Here is a 23022-nt window from a genome sequence, read left to right as displayed (position 1 = left end):
CCATATTGAGTGGGGGCTGCCCAGCTTGAGGCAGGCGATAACTGACCAGTGGAGCATCATGACTCCTCCCACCAACAAGTGACCTGTGGCGGCGTCCTCTTCACCAATTGAAGACGACTTATAGAAGAGGACTTATAACCTGTAACTGCCACTTCCCATATTGTTTCCATGCCATAAGCAAAGAGAGAGTGTCCTCTCCATTTGGCTCCCTCTTACATGCTGCATTGCCTGGGCTAGCGTTTGGAGCAAGTGCGTTGCCCAAAGTGGTACTATCCCCCTCTCGGTGACCTCAGTTAAATCAAAAGGAATGACAGAAGTCAGTACATTTGGAAGTGAGGTGACTGCAAGGAGATGCCAGAAAGCAGGTTTGGTGAATCCTCCCTGCTAACCACCTTTGGGCCTCCACTCCGGATTTTCTGTTTGGGTTTACTCCCATGAACTTTGGATCTCCTGAACCTACGCACAAGGCAGTGGGGAATTTTCTGCCAGGGTTGTCTTCCCTAGGGTGATGTAAGGAGTCATGCTCCCTCAGATGCCAGTGATCAAATCATGGTTCATAGGCCATTTGGATTAACCAAAGTAATTCAGGGACCCCAGGCCCTCATCTCAAATATATTATTTCAATAATAGTACCTTTTATCAACCAGACTGGCAAGCTCATTACAAGAGATAGTAAGTGATATTAGGTTAGCAACCCCAAGGATATAGGCTCATAGTAGACTACAAGCTAAACATGAATCAGTGACGCTGTTGCAAAAAAAGCACAAACATGATTCTGGGATGCATTAACAGGAGCATAGTGAGCAATACACAAGTAAGTCATTCTTCTGCTCTACTCTGCACTGATCAGGCCTTAATTGGAATACTGTGTCCAGTTCTAGGTGCCACATTTTAGGGAATGTGGAGAAATTGGAAAGCATACAAAGACAAGCAACTAACAATTGAAAGGTCTAGAAAATATGACCTATGAGAGATTTGTGGGTTTAAATTTGGGGGTGGGGGGGAGGAAAAAGGCTGAGAGGTGACATGATAGCAGCTTTGAATTATCTAAAAGGGCATCACAAGGAGGAGGAAGAAAAATTATTCTCCTGAGCCACTGAAAATAAGACAAGAAGAAAATGGGCTTAAATTGCAGTAACCAGGAAGGTTTAGATTGGACATTTGGGAAAACGGTCCTGCCTGGGTGGTTAATTACAGGAATAAATTACCTAGGGTGGTTGCAGAATCTTCATTACTGGAGATATATAAGCGCAGTTTAGATAAATATCTAAACAGGGATGACATAGATGGTGCTCGGTCCTGCCATGAGGGCAGGGGACTGGATTTGATGACCTCTTGAGGACCCTTCCAGTGCTACTGTTCTATGATTCTAGCTATTTCCCATACTTATTGGAACAAACCAATTCTTTGCCAATTATATTTCCACATTTTGCCAAGCTCAATGTTAGGCAGTCTGAACTAGAACCACTCAGTTATTCCTTTTTTGCACCAGGACACTACATTTTTTCCCCAGATTCATCAAGTTCTGAGGTGGCTCTGTCCCAGATTGAGGAGTCATTGGAGGAGATTTTGAAACAAATTCGGAGTTAACAATAATAAGGCACCGGACCAGATGGCACTCACCCCAGAGTAACTGCAGTTTGTAACCTAGCATTTAAATCAGTCCCTGTACCAAATAGTGAATGTGAATCCAGTTTTTAAAAAGGGCTCACAAAGTGATCCCAGCACTTACAGGCCAGTAACTCAACTTCCATACCATCAAAACAGGTTGAAATGATAGTCAATAACAATTGTCAGACATGTAGATGAACATAATTCATTCTGGAAGAGCCAACTTGAGTTTTCTAAAGGCAAATCACACCTCTCCAATCTACAAGAGTTCTTGGGGGTGGGAAGTAAACATGTGGACAAGGGGGAGCCAGTGGACACAGTATTCTTAGATTTTCAGAAAGCCTTTGAGATAAGGTCTCTCACCATAAGCTCTTAAGCAGACCCCATCCAGAGGGTGGAGCAGAGGCAGGAAGGCCATCTGGCCTAGGCCTCAAGGGGTGTCAGATTTTGACATTTTTCTACCAAGTCCTTTCCATTTATTATACACCTCACAGTTATAATGGACAACAAAAGAGCTATATACACTTGCTCCCCTGCAAAAAAGTTGATTTAAATCATTGGGGAACCTTTGGCTGTCACAAATTTTTCAGTCACATCTGAGTTTTCATCTGTGTGACTGGAGAAGTTTCTGTGATTAATGATGCTACATTACAAAACACTGTTTACAGTCTTTGCATAATTTAAGAGCTTGAGGGTCATAATTAATTCTGTAACTGTAAAGTGATCTTGCTTGGTCTGAGGGTGAGTTTAATTTTTAAATTGGATGTTTCTCTCTCCATGTGGATGAAGTTGCTAAAAATGAACCTAATCTTGTAACTGAAGCACCCAATGCTACATTAGATGTTGAGAGGGATAACATTGAATGACTTCTTAGAGATATTAAAAAAAAAATCGCATTCTTGATCAATGGGACACAATCCTTTGAGTCCAAATCAATAGCTAGCACAGGGTACTGACATGTCATCTAAGTTATCCACCAATCAAGGGGGTTTTTTTTGGCTCTCAAATCTGGTGTTAGGCATTGATTTCAATCACTACATCAACTTTGTACCCTTTCTGGGTTCTTTTAGGAGCTCAGAGAACTAAGTGATGAAGATCTATATTCAGTGACTGAACCAGTTCAAAAGGTACAATGAAATTTCAAGAGATCTCTGTGACAAGACAGGCCTCCTAAACAAATACATTCCACCAACTTTAAACTTGGACTGAAAGCCAAAAGCACGTCAAGAAATATTCACTTTCTGCTTGTCAGCTGTATTTCCTGATGTCACAATTGCATTATGTATTTTGTCAGTCTCCCAGCATCAGCACCTTCAGGTGAATGCATATTCAATATGTTAAAACAAGTAAATAGCTATCATTCTAAAATCGGACAAGAGCATCTGACTGGACCAGCAATGCTTATCATTAATAGTGATGTTGCACGTAAGTTAGACTTTTCTCGAATTATACATGAGTTTTCATTTTAGGAATGCTTTTATGGCTTTTTGTGCAGAGCTTTGCTTACAGTGTAAACTCACAAAGTTATATTTTAATATACATGCTATTGGTATAATGACAATTAATAAATAAAGGTCTCAAGTGTTCATTTTAATATATTTTGCTTTTAGTATGACCGTGTGAATGAGAAGTAAGACAAGTCAGAGGGCTGCAACATCTAAACACAATGTGGCCTGGGGCCCCCCCAGCTCCACCTCCAAGAAGGCATGCTCTTAAATACAGTAAAACTCGGACATACATGATTTTGACTTACCTGTTCCTTACATTCCTCCCCTCCGCTTCTAGAGCCAGAAAACTGAGCAGCACAGCAGCACTGGCAGGGAGCTGGCTCCCAGCCCCCTGCCCCTCCTGGGGACCAGGAAATTGACCAGCGCAGCACTGGTCAGTTTCCTGGCTCTGCAAGCAGAGGGGAGCCAGCAGCCAGGCTGCTGCCTGGTTCCCAGCTCCTCTTGGCTTACACAAAATTTGAGTTATGCATGGTTCCCCCAAACACAACCTACGCGTATCTCGGGGGCCTACTGTATAGTAAGCTGTCAGGGGATAAGAGGGAAGGGTTCACTCAGGGATGAGCAACCAGTTAAAAGACAGAAAAGAAAGGGTAGAAAAAAACAAAAACAAAAACCAAACAGTCAGTTTTCAGAATGGAGAGAGGTAACTCGTAGTGTCCCAAAGGTCCATACTGGGATCCCATATGATTCAACACATTCATAGTGTGTGCATCCTCTTTTGCAAGAGACTGTGGTAACTGCAGCTTATGATGTAGATGGCTTGCAATGTCTCATATAACTGAAGAGTCAAATCTGAGATCTGCAGGACATTTGGCTTTTTGCATGACCATAAACTTACACCACTGGTTATTACCTACAGCCCTTAACTCAAACCACTGCAATGCATCAAAGACCTACAACCTATCCTTACTCAGGATGCCACACTCCAGAAGGCCCTAGGTGACAGGCCTGTTCTCTCCTACAGACAACCTCCCAACCTTATGAGAATTCTCATTAGCAACCACAGACTGTACCACAATGCCAACTATCCTGGAACTTTTCCTTAAAACAAGCCCAGTTGCCAACTTTGCCCACGTATCTATTCTGGGGATACCATCCCTGGACCTAACCAGGTTATTCACAGAATCACGGGCACATTCTCATGTTCCTCAGCTAACATCATATATGCCATCATGTGCCAACAATGCCCACATACTTTGTATATATGGCAAATGGTAAAACACTCTTTGACAAAGAATGGCCAAAAACAGACACAAAAAAAAAACTCCTAACACACAAACCTGTCAGCCAAAACTTTAATGTAGTGGGCTATACTGTTAATAACCTGAAAGTCTGTGTTTTACTGAAAAGAAACTTTAAGGATCGCCTACAGCGAGAGAGTGCAGAACTCTCTTTTATATTCAAATTCGACACATTAACATGTGGTTTGAACTGGGATGGCAATTACCTGGCCCATTACAAGGACTCTTTTACATCTTTTACATACTTTATTGTATCTGACTCTTGACTTCCCCATGTCCTACCGCCCCCTTCTCTTCTGATTTGCCCATATTGATTACAATTTTTCTGATTTGTCAACCTTGATTACTGTTTTTGGTTCTCTGTGCCTTAAATATTGAGTCTGTTCTGGTATGGCTATGGTCTGAAGAAGTGGGTCTGTCCCATGAAAACTCATCACCTAATAAATTACTGTGTTAGTCTGTAAAGTGCTACTGGGCTACTTTTTTTTTTTTTTTTTTGATGATCTTTGGCAGTTATTGCAAATATATGCATCTTGGTGGGGAGCTGCTTGCTTCCTCTGCGCTCTTCTCTTCAAGCTGTAGGAGCAAGTTTCCATCATGAACTTTGACACCATGATGGAGACAATGGCACCACTTGTTACAGTTTTCCATTGGTCAGGATCAGTTTCAAGTTCCTTCATCACTCGCTATACATGGCTTTATAGAAAAGTTTGGCTGTCCTGTTGTTCTCATGTCTTTGTGTATGCGTCGGTCTTCCAATGCCCTCAGGTGGCCCAACCAGCATAGTCATCTTTGCTTGAGTAAGGATGTCGCATTTGTGAAATCTGTCCTTTGAGGAATCTCTGCATTGGTGACTTGATCTTGCCATTTGGGGTTGAGTAAGCCACATAAACACAGACAGAAAGCATTTAACCTTTCATCCTGGTGAGCATAAGTTGTCCATCTTTCCCCACCATACATGACAGTGCTGAGAACACAAGCTAGCTACACTAGCATTTTAGTCTTGATGGTAAGCTTTGAGTTGTTCCATGCTCTTTTACTCTGTCTGCATACATTGGCACCAGCCTTTCCAGTGTGAACATTTAGTTTCTTATCCAGTAAGAGGCTGGTGGTTGCTGCAGAACCTAAACTGCTCAACTTTTGGACTACTTTTAGCTGATTTGTAGTTAAGAGAACACAGATCTTGTAGAACACCGGGTCTTAATACAGCTCTTTTGTTGATGTTGACGGTGAAAGCAAATGCCTGATGGACACTTTGGAAGGCAGGTCATGAATTCTTCTCCTAAATCTTCAGTGTGGGCTATGAGAGCAGTATCAGCAGCAAACAGAAGTTCCACAACTTTTTGACTTTGATCTTTGCCTTAAGTTGGGACAGGTTGAAGGGTTGCCCATCTAGTCTTGTTCGGAGAAAAAACTCCATTTTTCATGCACAATTCAAGAGTACCAAGAAGAGTCCATTGAGCACTGAGGCAAGAACTTATTCCTTGCTTCATTCTTTGTCTCAAAGCTGCCCAGAATGGACCTGTCAAACTGGACAGTTGCTCTCATGCTGTAGCATGAGCACACAAGATTTAATAGGGTTGGTGGGCATGCTCTCTTTTCTGGAACTGCAACACACCTGCGCTGCTAACTGTGTCAAATGCTTTGCTCAGGTCCACAAAGGCAGTGTACAATAGTTGCCTTTGCTCTCTGCACTTTTCTTGGAGTTGATGCAGAGAAATGTCTATAGCTGGTCCTTCAGCCCTGAATCTGCACTGTGGTTCAGTGGAGACATGATTCTCCAGCTGTTGTAGGCACATTAAGCTTTCACAGAAGTCACCTTTTCCTGATACACTTCTAGTGAGAGATGCCAGTAGTGGTTACAGTTGCTCTTGTAACCCATCTTTATTTTTATGCAAAGTGATGTTTTGCATCATGCATCCCTTGAAGTACTTTACATTCTTTCCAGCATTTAAGCTGCACCTGACGAATATATGGAAGTAGGTTCTCTTCTGAGCATTCCCACTGGGATGCTCTTTTCCAGGAGACTGGCCACATGACAGCAAGTCACTCGTCTTCCTTAGCTCTTCTACAGTGGGCCCCACATCTAGGTCTGGCATGAACTACAGAGTTGCCAGTTGGTCCAGTGATTCACTGGTAATATTTCTCTCTCATATATGCAGCTTGTAGCATTCAACCCAACAAGACAAAGGCTTGCTTTAATCTGTAAAAATTTCACCCTTTTGCAATTTAAGAGGGACAATGCTGCTAAACAGTAGAACCTAAACCTTTCTTCAGGCCACCATACTTCACTTCAAGGTTTCCTGCGTGTGAGGCTGCATATGTAGTCGAAAATAATTTGGAAAAAAGGGGTAAAATCACGAGGTGGCAAAATATGCAGATGACAAAAACTACTCAGGATACTTATGTTCAAAGCAGACTGCAAAGAACTTCAAAAGGCATCTTACAAAATTTGAATGACTGAATGTCATCTGCCATTTTCTCACCCAATGTTGATAAGAGCAAAGAAATGCATATTGGAAAACATAATCCCAACTATACATATAAAATGACATCTAAATTAGCTGTTACCGCTCCAGAGAGATCCTGAAGTCACTGTGGATAATTCTCTGAATTAAATGTGTGGCAGCAGTCAAAAAAGCAAAACACTGTTGGGAAGTATTGAGGAAAGGATAGATAAAACAAAAATATCATGGATTTGGAATACTACATGCAGATGTTCTTGTCCCATCTCAGGAAAGAAGTTAAGAAAAGGGCAACACAAATGAATAAGAATGTAATAGTTACCATATGAGGAGAGATTAAGATCACAGACTTTTCATCTTGGAAAAGGGATGATTAATGGGACTATGATGAAGGTGTATAAAAATCACAACTGATGTGGAGAAAGTAAATAAGAAAGTGTTATTTACTCATAATGCAAGAGCTAGGAGGTCAAATGAACATATGCAGATTTACAACAAACAAAACGTATTTCTTCACACAATGCACAGTCAGTGGAGCTCCTTGGCAGAGGGCGCTGTGAAGGCTAATATTATAACACTGTTCAAAAAAGAGCTAAATTCATGGAGGACAGATCCATCAATGGCTATTAGCCAGCATGGGCAGTGATGGTGACCCTGGTCTCTGTTTGCCCAAAGCTAGTATTGGCTGACAGGGGATGGGCCACTTGATACCCATCCTGTTCATTCCCTCTGGGGCATCCAACATTGGCCACCATAAGCAGACAGGATACTGACCCACTATGGCTGTTTTTATATTACCTTTTCATAGTCCTCCTTGCAAAACCTGGCATCCTTCTGCATGATCTCATGGAGCCGCGCCTTCACTCTGTGCTGGCAGCTGCTCAGGGAGTCACTATCGCTGTCCAACAGCCCATTCATATTGGCACTTTTTACCATTTGCACCAGGATGGGAGTCAGCTCTCCCTCCAAAGCCAGGAGACCCTAGAGCAGAATGGCAGAGGTTTCAGCTCAGTGGAGTGCAAACAGGCACTTTCTAGCAAATTTCATTACCAGTTTCTCACTCAAGGCACCAAAGGAAACTAGCTGCTGGGGACAGACTTCCTCAAGAGACACTCGACCATGGCAGTGCTTAAAAAAATTCCAAGGTGTCTGCTGGTACAACTAAAATGGTGGGAAGTTCTGTCTGGAGTAGTCTGGCTGCTTAACGCTCTTTTAAAAGCAGAGACGCAAAGGGGTGGAACAATTTATACAAATGAAAGTGCCTTGAAAATCAGTTTCCAGAAATAACTAGAATTTCCCATTAGTCTTAACTGTACCCTACACACTCCCAATCTGACCCCTAGCTCACACTATCTTTTGGGACATTTCACTTCCCTGCTTTTTCCCACCAAGTGGTTACCAGAGACAACTCAAACCAGGGGTGGCCAAATTCACTGACACCTGAATGAGCCTCACACAACAATCTTCATAAACTTGAGAACTGGGGCATGCTTACTGGAGTTCAAGCATCACTCCTGCATAAAGTGTCAGCCAGGGCTCCAGACTTCAGCAGGAGCAGGGCTGAAGCTTCAATACCCAACAGGGTCACATCACTGGGCTGAAGCAAAGACCCCTTCCCTGCAGAGGTGATACACAGTGGGAGGGAGCCACATGATCACATGCCTCTCCCCAACCCCCAATTTTTGCTAGGGTTTGCTGGCCCTGCATAGTCACACAGTGCCACCAGGCCCTCCCCTACAGGACAGCTGCTGGAGTAAGCGAACAGTGCTGCAGCCACAGGGAAAGACAGCAGAAAATAGCTAGGAAAGCTGCTGCCTCTCACCACCGAACAAAGGCAGCGGCCCCACCCTGCACTCCTACCTGTTTTCCATTGCCTGTCCCAGGGGAGCTAACTGTTGGGAGAGGCTGTGGCGGGGGAGAGGCATGACAAGTTGTTGGGGTGGGACAAATTAAAAGCATTTTATTGCAGGCAGGGGGAGAACAAGAGACAGAGAAAGAGAGAAGAAAAAAAGGGCACAAACAGGCACCAGTCCTCTCTGGCAGAAGTCTGTAATGCTGCCACTCAGCTGCCGGGCAGAATGACCATTGCTCCCACTAGTAAGCCTAGAATGGGAAAGGGGTTCTGTCAGCTGCATTCTAAGCGTACATGAGCCGCCTAAAGCTTGTGAGCCATGGACGTGATTAAGCCTGGTCGTGAATGAAGTACTGCTCCAGTCTTGTCAAATGCAGCAGAGATAATATACTAACATATGGAGATACACATCTCATAGAGCTGGAAGAGACCTTGGGAAGTCACTGAGTCTAGTCCTCCCTGCCCTCTTAGCAGGGCCAAACACCATCCTTTGTGTTTTAAAAAGACCTATTTACCCCACATCCCTCAATGGCCCCCTCAAGGGCTGAACTCACAACCCTGGGTTTAGCAGGCCAATGGGCAAACCACTCAGCTATCCCTTCCACCTGCTCCCAAATCAGATTGCTCTGCCAGGGCTGTCCCATACAAGTGTCTAGTCTCTGAAGTGTGGACAGTCTCAAAACTCCACCATTAGGACAGCAAAGGGGTTATCCCCAGGAGAGCTCACCCTGTGTATCACCTGGGCCCGCCTTCAAAGGAAAATCATTATTGAGCTGCATCTAGTGGAGTTTTGTAGCAGCTCCAGGCGGCGCCATTTCTCTGCTCCTGGCCATCAGCCAAGAGCCCCTTCCCTGTCATCTGGGCTGCAGAGGACATGCCACGAGGGAGGAGTCACCTTTGCAAAAGCTGCTGCAGTCATCTGAACCCTGCCCTCATCTGAAGCATAGATCTTGAGGTCATGACGATAGGTGCTGTGCAATCTGAGCAGGCCACATCCTGGAAAGCCAGCATAGTCCCCTGGGACAGAGAGCAGAGATTAAAACACACAGCTTCCAAATACCACACACCTGTCAGCTGCTAGGATCTGTCAGAGTCAAATGAACTCCTTGTGGAAAGAAACCCAGCCACACAAATGGGCAGTAGCAGTCAAAAAGACAACAAAACGTTGGGGATCACTAAAAAGGGGGTAGATAAGACAAGATAACAATGGTACATCCACATTTTGCATACCGGAGGCACATATGGTCATCCCAGCTCAAAAAAAGATATATTGGAGCATGTACAGAAAAGGCAACAAAGTGATTCGCGGTTTGGAGCAGCTGCTGTAAGAGAAGAGAACACCACCAGCCTTTTCAGCTTAGAAAAGAGAACTCCGAGGCCATGGCTACACTAGCAATGAACTTCTAAATCAATTTCGAAGTTAGGGCTTACACCAAAATTAAGCACGGAGCATCTACACACGTTATACATTGCTTTGACATAGCAGTCAAAGTAAGACGGCTGAACTTCAAAGTCCTTATTCCATTCCCAGGATAGGCATGGCGCCATATTTCAAAGTTACGCTTTGAAATAGAACGTGTGTAGATGTTCCACGTCCTGTTACTTTGGAGTAGCAGGTCTGCCGTGGCAGTGGCAACAGCCCGCAGGAGCCCAGAGACACTCCAGCCAGCCCAGACAGGACTCTGTTGTCACTGCTGGCCACACAAAAACATAGCTACCCAGCTACCCCAGGCAGGAAGCTGAGACCATGCTACAAGCAGTGCGAGCACAAGCTCCCTGCTGTATAACTGCTCCCTGATGACACCACACTGACAGCCACCCCCAGCCAGCCAGGAGCCCCGTGTCCCCCCAGAGCCCATAGGTGAGCCCCGCCAAGGATCCCAGCAGCCCAGCCAATGCCAGCACAAAAGGGGCCCCTCCTGGACAGAGAAGGAAGTCCAGGACCTCCTCGTGGTGTAGGGGAAGGAGGTCCTGCTTCAAACCGTGGTGTAGCAATGGAACGTTGACATGTACAACCAGCTGGCCAGGGGCCTTACTGGCTGGGGAGCCTCCACCAGGAGCGGTAAACACATTTGCACAAAAGTGACGGAGATTCAACTTAGCCCAGGATGCTGCCAGCCAGTCGGGGGCACAGCCCACCCTGTGCCCCCATTATGATGAGCTCCACCGCCTTCTGGGGCCGAAGGAGGTGCAACCCCTGGAGCACCTCCTGGATACTGCCACCCCATCTCCCCAGGGACCGAAGACGAGCCAGAGGCAGCCACTGAGGAGGAGCCAGGACCTGCAGGCATCACCAGCACCTGCCCAGGTGACAGACACCAGGAGCAAGGATGAGGGTTCCAGCAACAGGACCCTCGTCATCGCCATTCCCTCCAGGGCATCGAGCTGGGACACCTCCAGCTGGGTGTCACCTTAGTTCATGAAGGTACCAGCCAGCAGGTACAGGTCATTCAGGATCCCTCACAGCCTGGGGACCCTGCTCCCTGCCATAGGCGTCCACATGCCTGCGTGACACTCAGCACCCACCGGTGCACAGCCCCACAGTCCACCTGCCCGGGGAAGGGGGGCACCGAACCCAGCCTGACCCTCACCATGTTGGAACCCCTCTGCACCTGGGATCCCAGGAGGCCCCCCGAGACATCAGACAGCAGGGGGATGGGGTGGAGGCCCCAAGCCCCAGAGGCAGGGCACAGGACTCACAGGCCATCCCCCTGTCTCCACAGGTCCGCCATCCACGAGCCTCACCAGCCCCATCTGTGACCAGCCTGCAGCTGTAGAGGGCTGGGAGTCAGCCACCCCACCTGATTCTGCATCCCTACATGGCTGCTGCCTGTCTGGGCACTGCCACTGATGACAGGGAGGATGAGGTGGCTGCTGCCAACAGGGCCATCCTCAGAGATGACCGCAGTGCTCCAGGACTGGCTAGCATTCAAGCAGGAGCTGTGGGTGGCAGGAAGCCTGGAAACCCTGACCCAGGCTGTGGTCACCTGCCTCGCCCAATCTCCCGCACCCTCCCCAGCCCACCCCACAGCACCCCGTGCAGCCTCTGGCCTTTGGGCCCTGCTCCTGCCAATCCTCCCACCTGCCACCCAGCCAACAGCCAGTGCCACCCAGGGTGAGCAGACTCCTCCCTCCCCACAGGCTCCCCCATCCTTCCCATGATTCCTGCTGACCCCGAGGCTGCCAAACCCCCGCCCCCCCCATGCCCTTACCTTCCCATTGTCCCTGCCCCAACCCAGCCCCAACAGGGTCCCCACACCCAGGGCAGTAGGGGGTCCCGCAGCCATCGCAGCTCCAGGCCCTCCACCTCGGTGGACAAATGAGTCCTCACCCACCCTGGCTCCCTCCTCCAATGCCCCCACCTCATCCCTTTTGTATATAGTTCCCCCCTTGTACATAGCTGTAGGCACTCTTTTTGTTTAGACATTTATAAACATACGAGTTTTATTTACAATAGTAAAGTTCAAGCTTCACCCCTACTCCTGCTTCCTTATTGTGTAGTAGGGAGATGATGAGAGATGGGGTGCAGGGAGTGTGTGAAGTATGGTCAGTGCAGGTCCAGAGTAAGGCATCCCAAAGGCCCTCCCTCACATGCACCCCCTCTGTGTGCACCTGGTGGCATGCGGCAGCAGTTGGGTGCTCATACCTACCAGCAGGCTCGGCAGCCCAGTCCTGGGCAAAGAGCTCCCCTTTATTCTCCATAATATTATGGAGAGCATAGCAGGTGGTGACCATCACGGGCACATTCGGGAGGCTCATCTTCAGCCTTGCGAGGAGGCATCCCTTCAGCAGCCCTAATGCACACTCAACTGTGTTCTTGGCCTGGTTCAGGCATGCATTGAACCTGTCCTGGGATAGATCAGTACGTCCCGTGTAGTGCCTCATGAGCCATAGGAAGGCATGGTGAAGTCTCCTACTCAGAGCTCCTGCAGGGGGAGACAGGGGTCCTCCTGCATTCGGCGGCCGAGCCACAAGTTCCGAAACACCCAGGTGTCATGGGGCCTGCCTGACCATCTCCCACACATGTCCATGAACCAGCCCCGGACATCAACAAGGGGCTGAAGAACCATGGAGTGGTACCCCTTTCCATTTATAAAGGTGCTGGTGCTGTGTTCTGGGGCCTGGCTGGCAATGCGTGTGCTGTCCAGCATGCTGAAACACAGTGATGACCCAGCACAGGAGAAGGGTGTTGACTGCCCAGATGACCTGCATGGGGTGCAAGACATATTCATCCATGAGTGTGTGGCTGAGTGTTACCTGGCCCCATGCAGAGCCCCCCTCCCTGGTTCCATGCAGGGGAACCCCTTGCCAAGTACCCTCCACCCCCCATGGTGGGTGCATGGCCCAGGCCTGGCTTACCTTGATCAGGATTGCCCCGACGGTGGCCTTGCCCACCGGGAACTGATGTCCAACAGAGTGATGGCTGTCCAGGGTGGCAAGTTTCCAGAGGGCAATGGCTACCCTCTTGCACAGGGGAAGTGCAGGCTGCATCCTGGTGTCCTGATGCTGAAGGGCTGGAGCGAGCCAGTGGCAGAGCTCCTCTAATGTCTCCCTGTTCATTCTAATGTTGCGCAGCCACTGGTCATTGTCCCCGTCCCCCAGCACGAAGTGGTCCCACCAGTGGGCGCTGGTGGGAAAGCCCCAGTGTCATGAGATCACTGGGTGGGACGCAGCCACTGCCCGTCAGAGGTCCTGCAGGAAGGGGCTTAAGTGGCTGGCCCTGCGGTGCTGCTAGAGGATGACCACCACCAGCACTGCCAGCAGGCTAGCCACAGCCTGGAGGAAATCCCCCTCGGGGAGCTGGTGAGGATCCAGAAGGGTCTCTGCAGTGGCTCAGCTCTGCGCAAAGGGCGCACTGTGCTGTGTACAGACTGGCAGCCCTGAACACGTGCAGGGTGTGCATGTTGGGAGGAGCCCTTTAAAGGAGCAGCTGGCTGTGGGCCCTAGAAGGGCTTGCCAGCCACACGACCTCCGTCCATGGCGCTTCCTGGCCTCTGATTTTGAAATACCAGCCCTGGATGTGTAGACACTTCCTTTCAAAGTGCTGGGCTGCTACTTTGCAGTAGCAGCTGGTGAATTCACTCTGCTTTTGTGTGTATGGACGCACATCCTCTAAGTTTGTTACTTCAAAAGTTGAACTTCATAATAAGCTCCTTCAAAATTACGGTGTAGCGTAGACGTGGCCAGAGGGAATAGGCTAGAGATCTACAAAAAGTCAAGACTGGTGTGGGGAAAGTAAAAAAAGGTAGTGTTCTTTAATCCCTCTCGTAACACAAGAGCTAAGAGTCACCAAATTAAATTAATATGCAGCATATGTAAAAGCAAAAACAAGAAGGAAGTATTTCTACACTTGATACACAATCCACAGAACTCTTTGCTAGGAGATGCTGTGAAAGCCAAGACTGTAACAGGATCCAAAAAACAATTAGATGGATTTACCCTCCAGGATCTCAACAGTTATTAAGAAGGATGGGCAGGAGTGCACAATCATGCCCCAACGCATCCCCTGCTATCCGTTGCCAGAAGCTGGGACTATTCTCCAGGCCTGCTGGATTTTAATACATTTACCTCTAGTAGATGTTAACATTCTCCTCTGTTACAAATGGGCTGGAAATACAAGAATCCCTCGAGTTATGCAAGAATTGCATTCCTACGTACCCTTGCATAACTCCTAAGTCAGCAGGGGTGGCTTTCCCCACCCCCGGTGGAATGCACATTCTGCAGCCAAAGAAGAGCAGGAACACCTGCAGCTCCTTTTGAAAGGTAAGTGTTGGGGCTGGGGAGGGTTAAGCCTGGTGGTGGGTTGGAGTTGCGGAGCAGGTGGGGAGGCATTGAACCAGGGCCACACAGTCCTGCAGGATGTTGAGGTGGAACTACAGTGAGCTGGAGCCAGAGGGAGTGGGATTTGGGGTTGCACTTAACTCATGTTAACGCTCGGATTTTTTGAGGGATTACTGTAGTAAGTCCCCTCATGTGCTAACCACATCATCCTGCTTTCCACAGGACAGAAAATAATTAAAGCAATGGTAGAGTCCTGAGCCACATACGCTACCAGAGTCTAATCAAGAGAAAGTATTTCACATGCACTTCCAGTCACCAGAGGCGATTAGCAGACTATGGGTGGCCTGGCAAGTCAGAGAGCAGAGCTGATGAGCAGCACAAAAAGAAAAGCTCACCTTGGCCTCCAGGGTACATACAGCGAAAGGCCCGACCCAGCTCTTCCGCCTGGACCCTTCCTGCTGGGGTCAGCTCTCCACCCCATTTGAGCACCAGTAGCAGAGACGGGGAGGGCTCCTTACGGGCATCTAAGCAGATAAACAGGCAGTTACCATTCTGTGAAATGGGGACACAAGCTCCAGAGACTATGGAACCGGTAGTGCAAGGGCAGAGGAGTCTCAGCGTGATTTCAGTGGGTGCTGGATCAGCGAGTCTATCTAACAACTTCACTGAGTGCATGATTGGGAGTTCTGGATTTCGGGAATATAGGGTGCGCATTTCCAGCTTGAATGACAGAAGCTCATGATGTGGAGAATGGGGACACCAACCCTCCTAAGGGACAGAGGTGTGGGATCCCAGCCTTTGAAAGACGCATGGCATTCAGGTGTCAGCGCCAATACGTCTTGCCATAGTGGCAGAGGAAGATGCATTCTGACCAGGGCTCTGCTTTGCCCCCACCATCTCAAAGATGCAATCCAGGCTGTAAGGAGCTGGGGTGAGCAGCACACAGGTACTGAGCCCCAGTGATTAGAACCACCCTGAGAGGGAGAGTATGGGATTTTAACCTTCATCTTCACTAGAAGCTTTTGGGTGTCCATGAGACAGGTAGGTTAGCTGCACCTTGCGGTTAATGCCAGAGAAGTGTCCATACCTGTCGTAAAAGGAGAGAGAAATCAGAACCCTGGCTCCACAGCGCCCAGACAGCAAAAAGCAGGCCCTTTCAAGCTCCTGGAGAAGTCCTTACACTTCCAGAAGAGGCTCATTTCCTGAGAGCACCTCCATGTAGCCAAGTTATACACTGGTGCTCTGCACCTGTGACTGAGCAGCAAAGCTGCCTGGTTTGCCTGCTGCCTCATTCAGCAAAATGGTCTGAAAACAGAAGACTTTCTTGGACTCAAAAATTAGTGTTCAGAGAGCTTCACATCATCTTAGTTTCTAGCTATATCTTTGACAGATGAATACTGGGTCCCATATTTCTGCCTCCTAGGCCCAAACAAGGTAAAATCTGGTCATTTATGAGATTTGGGGTCCTATATATTAGAGATGCCATGAGTATATCGCATCACCTGCTGTGCTGATCCCATAGGCTATTCTGTAAAGAAAACACAAGGCCAAACACAGAAGCAGTTGATTCACAAGGTCTGCATCCCCATTTTCTTTTTGTTGCACTCTTGGTGCAACAACCACCTTCACAGAACAAAGAGACCTCCATTCCATGTGCAGATCTCTAGAGCAGTGGACATTACATGCACAAGTTCTGTGCAACAAGGGATGTTTATTCCTTTCTTCAGCAGTGGAAATTCGCCATTATCACAAGAGCATTGCTAGGTCATGGCACTGAGCTTTTCTACACCAAAATCAGAAGATTTCATGTTCACGTGCCCAAAAAATAGGAAGTGGTGTTTCATGGTGCCAGAGTTTCGGAGCAAGCCCTGCCAGTGTAATCCTCCAAGTACTGTTGCCTACAAGCCACTGCCTGGAGCCTCTGCCACCTCGAGGGGACAGGGTAGGCATGACAATAAAGCATCTCCCTCCTGTAGCTACATTATTATCCTCTGGACATAGGCAGCCCCAGCATGAGCCTCCATCCCACTTGCTTTGCTCTTACTCACATCTCCAGGACAGTTTTAAGCTGCTCCAACTTGGACTTCCTCTCCTCTATCTCACCGTCGTTGTGAGATCCCAACTCCTCCACTAGCAGGCGTGCAATATCCAGCACTTCCTGTCAGGGATAACAGGCACCATCTATTATGTGCCCAGAGTGCTTGCACCCACCACCCTACCGAAGCAGACTGGCACCTAGTCCCAAGACCACCCATTCTCCTCCTAGTGGACCAGGGAAGGCTGGCACTCATGAAGAACGCTCCTAGCTCTATGGTCGCTCACACTCATAGCATTTAAACTGTTCTTCATGTTCATCACGGGGGGACATTTTTATTCTCCAAGCTTCAAATTCCCCATGTTCTCAAAGTCTGAGGTGCTGTCCCCAGAGACAGCTTCACAATGGGAAAGCAGCAGTAGCAACATTGCTGTGATTGTCCACAGCCTTTCTTCAGGTCCTTGCCCCTGAACTAGTGACGTAACCTCCTGTGCATGTGAGGAGGAGAGTGTGCTTATGTGGTGCTCCTCCCACAGACCGTTCCCATGTAAAGCTTTCACTGGGAACCACACCACCTAGGTCTTCTGGACAGTAACCCAGGGAAGTCTCCCCTCACCTGCAGCTGCTCTGGCTTCTTCAGCTTCAGCTTCCCTGTCTTGTAGCCATCATATTTCTCAAACAATTCAAAGAACCTGAACATACAAACAATCAGATTTTCAGCTCTTCCCATGCCAATGAGGATGATCATCCCTACCTACCCAGCTAGGTCTCCATCTTTAGGAACACCTGACATATCCACAGGCTCCCCTCCACCTCCACCCCCACCCCCACCGCATTCCCAAAAAAACAGCTGCTTTCAACCTGCAGGAGAAGAAGGAAAGAGCAGCCAGGTGTTGTTCCCCTTGCCAGGAGCCTTCTCCTTTGGAAGGCTCCAGCAAAAAGATTTGTCCAAGATCTTCTACTTCCCACAAACCTACACCATGAGCTGCTCTCTCAGTGCTTTATGGAAACATTGGCACTTCCTAGGGAAGACTAGATTGCCTGAGTGAAAGGGACTAGTTCTGAATGGAGCGAGGGAAAACGCCATCTCCCATGCACTAGGCTCACTTATTTGGCCTATGAACACAGCAGTGAGGCCCTCCTCCTATCACTTCTCTCAACTGTAAGAGTCCATGTTGCTTCTGCTGTGCCCAGTACCTGGAGTGTTTAACCTCCATCTTCATCTTCTGCTTGGGGGTGCGGTCTCCATGCCGTACCACTGCAATAACACAGCGTAGCTCCATCCTGCAGGGGAGAACCCAACAAGCACATGCCCTGTTAGGAAGGCAGCACCCTTCCCGTAGACTCCTCCCTCACCACCATAAGGTGACAGCCCCCTTCATGTGGAAACACTTTGTGCTCCCATGCTTTCAGAAGCCTTCAGTCTTAGAAAGCCTACACTAGATATGGACTGTAACCCACATACCTTCCAGGTGTGATGTACTGTCCCAACTAGTGGCACCAAGACCACATTAGAGAGAACACTGCGTCTGATCTACAACCTTAGCTACCACCCAGATGGCTTTTAGCTCATGTTGTCAAGGCCCATACACTAAGCTCCAGAGGTCTGAGGTTCAATGTCACCTGCAGAAACCTCAGACAAGGCCCTACTTGTAATGCCAGCAGAACTTGGTGCCACTAAATGGGACAGTACATCATACCCAAAAGATGTGTGGGTTACAGGGACAATCCCCATTATCAGATGCTGTTACCCCAGCCCAAACTGGTACCCAAGTTCAGGGCTTGCAAAAGTGGAGTCAAAAGGCTACAGCTTCATCACCAAAGGAAACAGAGTCATAGCATTCACAAGTTGCTATAAAAGGATGAAGCACTATGAAGACTCTGGTGGTGTGGGCTGGGCCAGATGTTAGCGCAGCTGCCAGAACAGGACTTTGGACTGTGCAAAACTGCTTTCATGAAATGCACAGTCCCACTTGGGGAATGCAGGAATGGCCAGACCAATGAGACACCAGCCACAGACACAATATCCTCCAAGACCATTAGTTAGGCCAGTTTATGCCCAGAAATCTTTTCCGTTACTACCACAGTTACAATGGCTGTGCTTATTATCCATAGTGCAGCATTTGGCCTCAATTACATATTGAAGGACATAGTTCCACAGGGTTTCTTGTGTGACAAAAGTATTTCCTTTCATTACGTTCACATTTGCCACCTTACAGTTTCATTAACTGTTCTCAACAAAATTTCCCAGAACACAGATCACAGAATCATAGGGCTGGAAGGGACCTCAGGAGGTCGTCTAGTCCAGCCCCCTGCTTCAAGCAGGATTAACCCAACTAAGTCATCCCAGCCAGGACCTTGTCCAGTCGGGACTTAAAAACTTCAAGGGATGGAGAATCCACCACCTCTCTAGGCAACGCATTCCAGTGCTTCACCACCCACCTGACATTCCGCACAAGACATTCCGGCTCTGCCTTCTACAGATAAATCATGTTGTATATTTTTAATCCTACCCTCCTTCATCTCTTAAAATAGCAATTCCAGTTTCTCCCCCTCACCCCCACAGGAAAGTTTTGTCAGGCCCCAGTTAGTTCTCGTGCCTACAACCTTTCTGCAAGGGGGAGACCAAAACTGACCATTGTATTCTAAAGGAGGGCACCCCCCAGCTTACAGAATGACTTCACAATACTTTCACACTTGTTCTGCAACCCACTCCTGCAGCATGCGACCAGGTTTGTTCTGACTGCAGCTGCACACTGAGGAGGTGGTTCATTCAGCTATCATTACAATAGCCACATCTCTTCTCTCAGCTGACAGCATCACCTTAGAAGCCTCCAAGGCATAAAAGTGGTTCACGTTATTCCTCCCATTAGTTAGCTTGCATTTCTCAAAACAATTTCCTCCGTCACTCTACTGCCCTCCCCCAGCTTGGCCAGCTCATTCGAATGCCTCACGATCTGTTCTGCACACAGGAGGAGCGCAATGTTTGGTGTAGTACTGCTACACCTGGCTATGACTAGCAGATACTCACATGGTGCCTGAAGTTGTGGGGACAATGGGAATATCCTCTGCTTCTGTAGGTATGGACCAAGGTATCTGGAACTGAGGAGCCAATTCCCGCATGATTATATTCCTGGAACAGAGCAAAATACAGGAATTCTACTTCCCTTGCAATTTGCACCCAGTGACAAGCTCCCCGAGTAACCTCCACCACAGCCTTGCGCAAAGCCCAGTAAGACACAGATTGTGATTCCTTCAGTCCTGCACATGCACTCCAGTCAGATGTGTCCTGTTACAGGCCCGGCAGAAGAGATCCAGAAGGCTGCAGGCATTAGCACCCTTTACAGAAGGCCAAGCTGCGGTTAGCAGCCAATTTGGATACAGCTGAAGATATCAGGACTGACTAGCAACTCCACCAGCTAAGAGAAATTAACCCCTTACAGCCTGGAGCCAGAGTTTCTATTGCTGAGCACTTATGAGTTTCAAAACACAAAGCCCATGTTCTCTGATAAGCAGTTCACTCAGCTGTCCAGCTTGTGGCAAGCAGAGGCAGGGTTGTACCACATACATGAAGGAGCTCCCTTCCACTCACCATCCCCCCCACCCCACCCCATCCCCAGACTTTAGCTCCTTGCTTACCCGAGAATTTTGGCACAGTCATCATAGTATTTCATGGAGTTCTTCACAAAGCTGAAACCATTCACATCACAGACAAAGGAGTGGCCATTTGCTCGCAGAAGGTCAAACCCACACACAGTCTGCTGCAGGAAGAGGAAACAAAGGGCAGGGGATTCAGACACACCTCTTGAGTGCTCAGAGTATGAGGCAGGCAGCACAGGCCCACCCCAGCAGCCATGGCAGGGCCCTCGGCAACACAGGGCCCTCCAACACACTGTGCAGCTTGGCCCCTCAGAGAGTTTCGGACCTGCTGTCCCTGGTAGGAAGGGTAAAGCTCTTTGGCTTCAGCACCCCAACAGCACCACTATGCACACACACACAGGCTTGGGAGAGAGAAAGCAGAGGAACTGCTTACTAGAACTGGCCCTTTCAGGTGAGCCTGCATCTATCCATGTCTGTGGGATTAAGGGTCTGCACCATGAGCAAGCAGCCTAGGACAGCAGTACTGCCACAAGAGTGTAAGTGAAGGTTACTCACCTGGCAGCAACGGAGGATTTGAGATGTGTCCCTGGAGCTGTCCCAGAACCTGGATTAGAGAGAGTGTCCTAGCAGGCCCTGTACAGGCCATGCATGCGCAGTGCTGATCTCACACACTGTTGAAGGGTGGAACAGTGCAAGCATGGCCTACACCCTCAGTTCCTGCTATGTGTCAGAGGCCATTGACGCCAAAGCAGAGAGGAGGAGGGCAGGTAGGGGAGCAGGGACACATCTAGAAGAAGAACTCCAGTTACTGCCAGGTGAGCAACCTTCACTTCTTCATTGTGAGGTGTCCTTGTAGGCGCTCCACTTGTGGTGGCTATAAAGAGGTATCTAGCAGGGTGGCAGGGCTTTGGGTTCTATAAAAAAAAAAAAAAAAAAAAAAAAAAAAAAAAGAAGAGGTTGCTATAAGACTGCTCTGCCTATTTGTGTGTCAGGTCTCGGGTCGTAGGTCAGAACGTAGCGTTTCCGAAAGTGCGTTCCAGTGTCCAGGTGGCTGCCTTGCAGATGTCCCATAGAAGAAGCAATAGATCTTGTGAAATGTGCTCCTGTGGTTGGAGGGGGCTGTGTGTTCTTGAGTTGGCAGCATTAGTGGATACAGTTTGCAACCCATTTTGGACAGCCTTTGTGTGGTTATCAGTTGTCCCTTGAACGGGTTCACTATTGAGACAGAGTCATTGCATCTTCCTGAAAGGTTTGTTTTCTATATAGAATGCTAACACCTGTCTAAGGTCAAGGTTGTGCACAGAATGTTCAGAGGAATTGGCACAGGGTTAAGGAAGAAGACCGGGGGCGGGGGATGAAGTGGTTTATTAATGTGGAAAGTTAAGGGTACCTTAAGGATAAACCTAAAGAGAGTTTTGCAGGGACTGTATTCGGTATCCATTTCAGTGTCCTGAATGTCGCTGTTTTGTTGAGTGGCAGTGTGCTGGGGAAGAGATGAAGTTTTCCCATCTCTGGTTCAGGTGCTTGTCACGTTTCCTATAAACTCCCAGGGATTCCAATATGGCCATTATACTGGATACGGCATAGATGGTGATATCCAGTGGTGCCCATACCATGGGGGCATCTCATGATGGCACAAGGCTCAGGTAGTAGCTCGAGGTGGTGATCAGCATCTGGCTAATGAAGATTCTGGGGTGAGAACACTGTTCCTGTGTTATCTTCCTCAACTCTGGAGAACTGGGACGGCTGAGGGGATGGAATGTGGAAGGCGGCTCGTGAGGAGATGTCCATTCCAAAAGGCATAGACTGGGGAGTGGATTCAACAGCTATGTCTCCATGAAGTGCGAAAGGGCACAGTGCCAATTGTAATGGTGCTGGCCTCGGCAGCATCGTGAGCTGTATCAGTGCCATGAGCAGCACGGAAGTTAGTCATCTGTGCTGGGCTCCCTGGTAAGCGGTCAGTGCCATGGTGGATGTTGGCACTGGACATGCAGACATAGACGCATGCAGCTTAGTACCTATTGCCTTGGTTCTATGCCTGTGTGCGCCACTAGCAACAGGCTTTTGGGTGGTGCTGGGAGCATTGTAAGTGCTCACCTTGACTATTCTCTGTGCCACTGAGGAGGACTCCATTGGTGACATTTTTGCAAATTGGTCACCGTGAGGCAGGGAAGAACCCTTCTTTCTGGAAGCCATTTTGGGCTGAGAAGATTGAGGTGGAGAGTTGTTTGGAGTCTGTCCTGGGTCTGACGCTTGGGGTCAAAGATTCTTCCATGAGTATCAACTTGATCTGTCAGGGGGAGCCCTGACTTTAAATTTGCTGCAGGGAGGCCACTTTTGTGCTACCTGAATATCCCCTAGGCAACAGACTGTAATGGAAGTGAAATGGACCTTTAGTACTAATTCTGACTGTTTAAGTTGAAGAAGGTATTCCAATATCATTGGAAGTGATGTTTTGCTGGGGAGGAACTGATTGCAGTGGTACAGGGGGGAGAATCTCAACTTCGAGAAGTCTCTCATGGTAGAGCAACAGCTGTTTAACAGGATGTGTATTACTCTCTCTGAGCAGATTACTTCATGCTGGAACCACAGAGACGACAGGCTTTGAGGTTAAGAATCCGCAGATTTGGATGTAATGTGCATCCATTGTTCTGAGGCGCCAGTTCCAGCAGCAATAAAAGATTTGTGGTGTGCATACTGAGATGGGAGAGATAAGGGAACCGGGTCTTGGCCACTTTGTTGACAATGAGGATGATGTGGGCATTGTCTGTGTATCTTGTGAGCGACTCGAGAGGAATTAACAGTATTGGTGGGAAGGTACTGAGTAATGTTGTGTTGCAGGGGATGAGAAAGGCATTCCCTAGTGAACTGGATGCAGGCCCTGCTCTGGAGCAGAAGAAGGGGAATTGGTAGTTCTTCTGCGATGCAG

At 48.3% G+C, this 23022-nt stretch overlaps 1 protein-coding gene across 7 annotated transcripts in view; it reads right to left on the bottom strand.

Annotated features, from left to right (window-relative positions):
- Positions 1 to 23022, bottom strand: part of PPIP5K1 (diphosphoinositol pentakisphosphate kinase 1) — a 172893-nt gene that overhangs the window by 115297 nt on the left and 34574 nt on the right. For all 7 annotated transcript variants that reach the window (XM_075006499.1, XM_075006502.1, XM_075006500.1 and 4 more), the window contains 9 exons: positions 20133 to 20254; positions 19525 to 19626; positions 17691 to 17777; positions 17110 to 17185; positions 16507 to 16616; positions 15460 to 15545; positions 14854 to 14982; positions 9573 to 9694; positions 7624 to 7806 (listed from right to left, as the gene is read on the bottom strand). In XM_075006499.1, coding sequence (XP_074862600.1) covers positions 7624 to 7806; positions 9573 to 9694; positions 14854 to 14982; positions 15460 to 15545; positions 16507 to 16616; positions 17110 to 17185; positions 17691 to 17777; positions 19525 to 19626; positions 20133 to 20254 — 1017 coding nt within the window. The remainder of the gene's footprint in view (positions 1 to 7623; positions 7807 to 9572; positions 9695 to 14853; positions 14983 to 15459; positions 15546 to 16506; positions 16617 to 17109; positions 17186 to 17690; positions 17778 to 19524; positions 19627 to 20132; positions 20255 to 23022) is intronic.

This window comes from Carettochelys insculpta, chromosome 12 (assembly GCF_033958435.1).
Source record: "Carettochelys insculpta isolate YL-2023 chromosome 12, ASM3395843v1, whole genome shotgun sequence".
Taxonomy (NCBI): domain Eukaryota; kingdom Metazoa; phylum Chordata; order Testudines; family Carettochelyidae; genus Carettochelys; species Carettochelys insculpta.
This window is presented reverse-complemented; position numbering and strand designations above follow the sequence as displayed.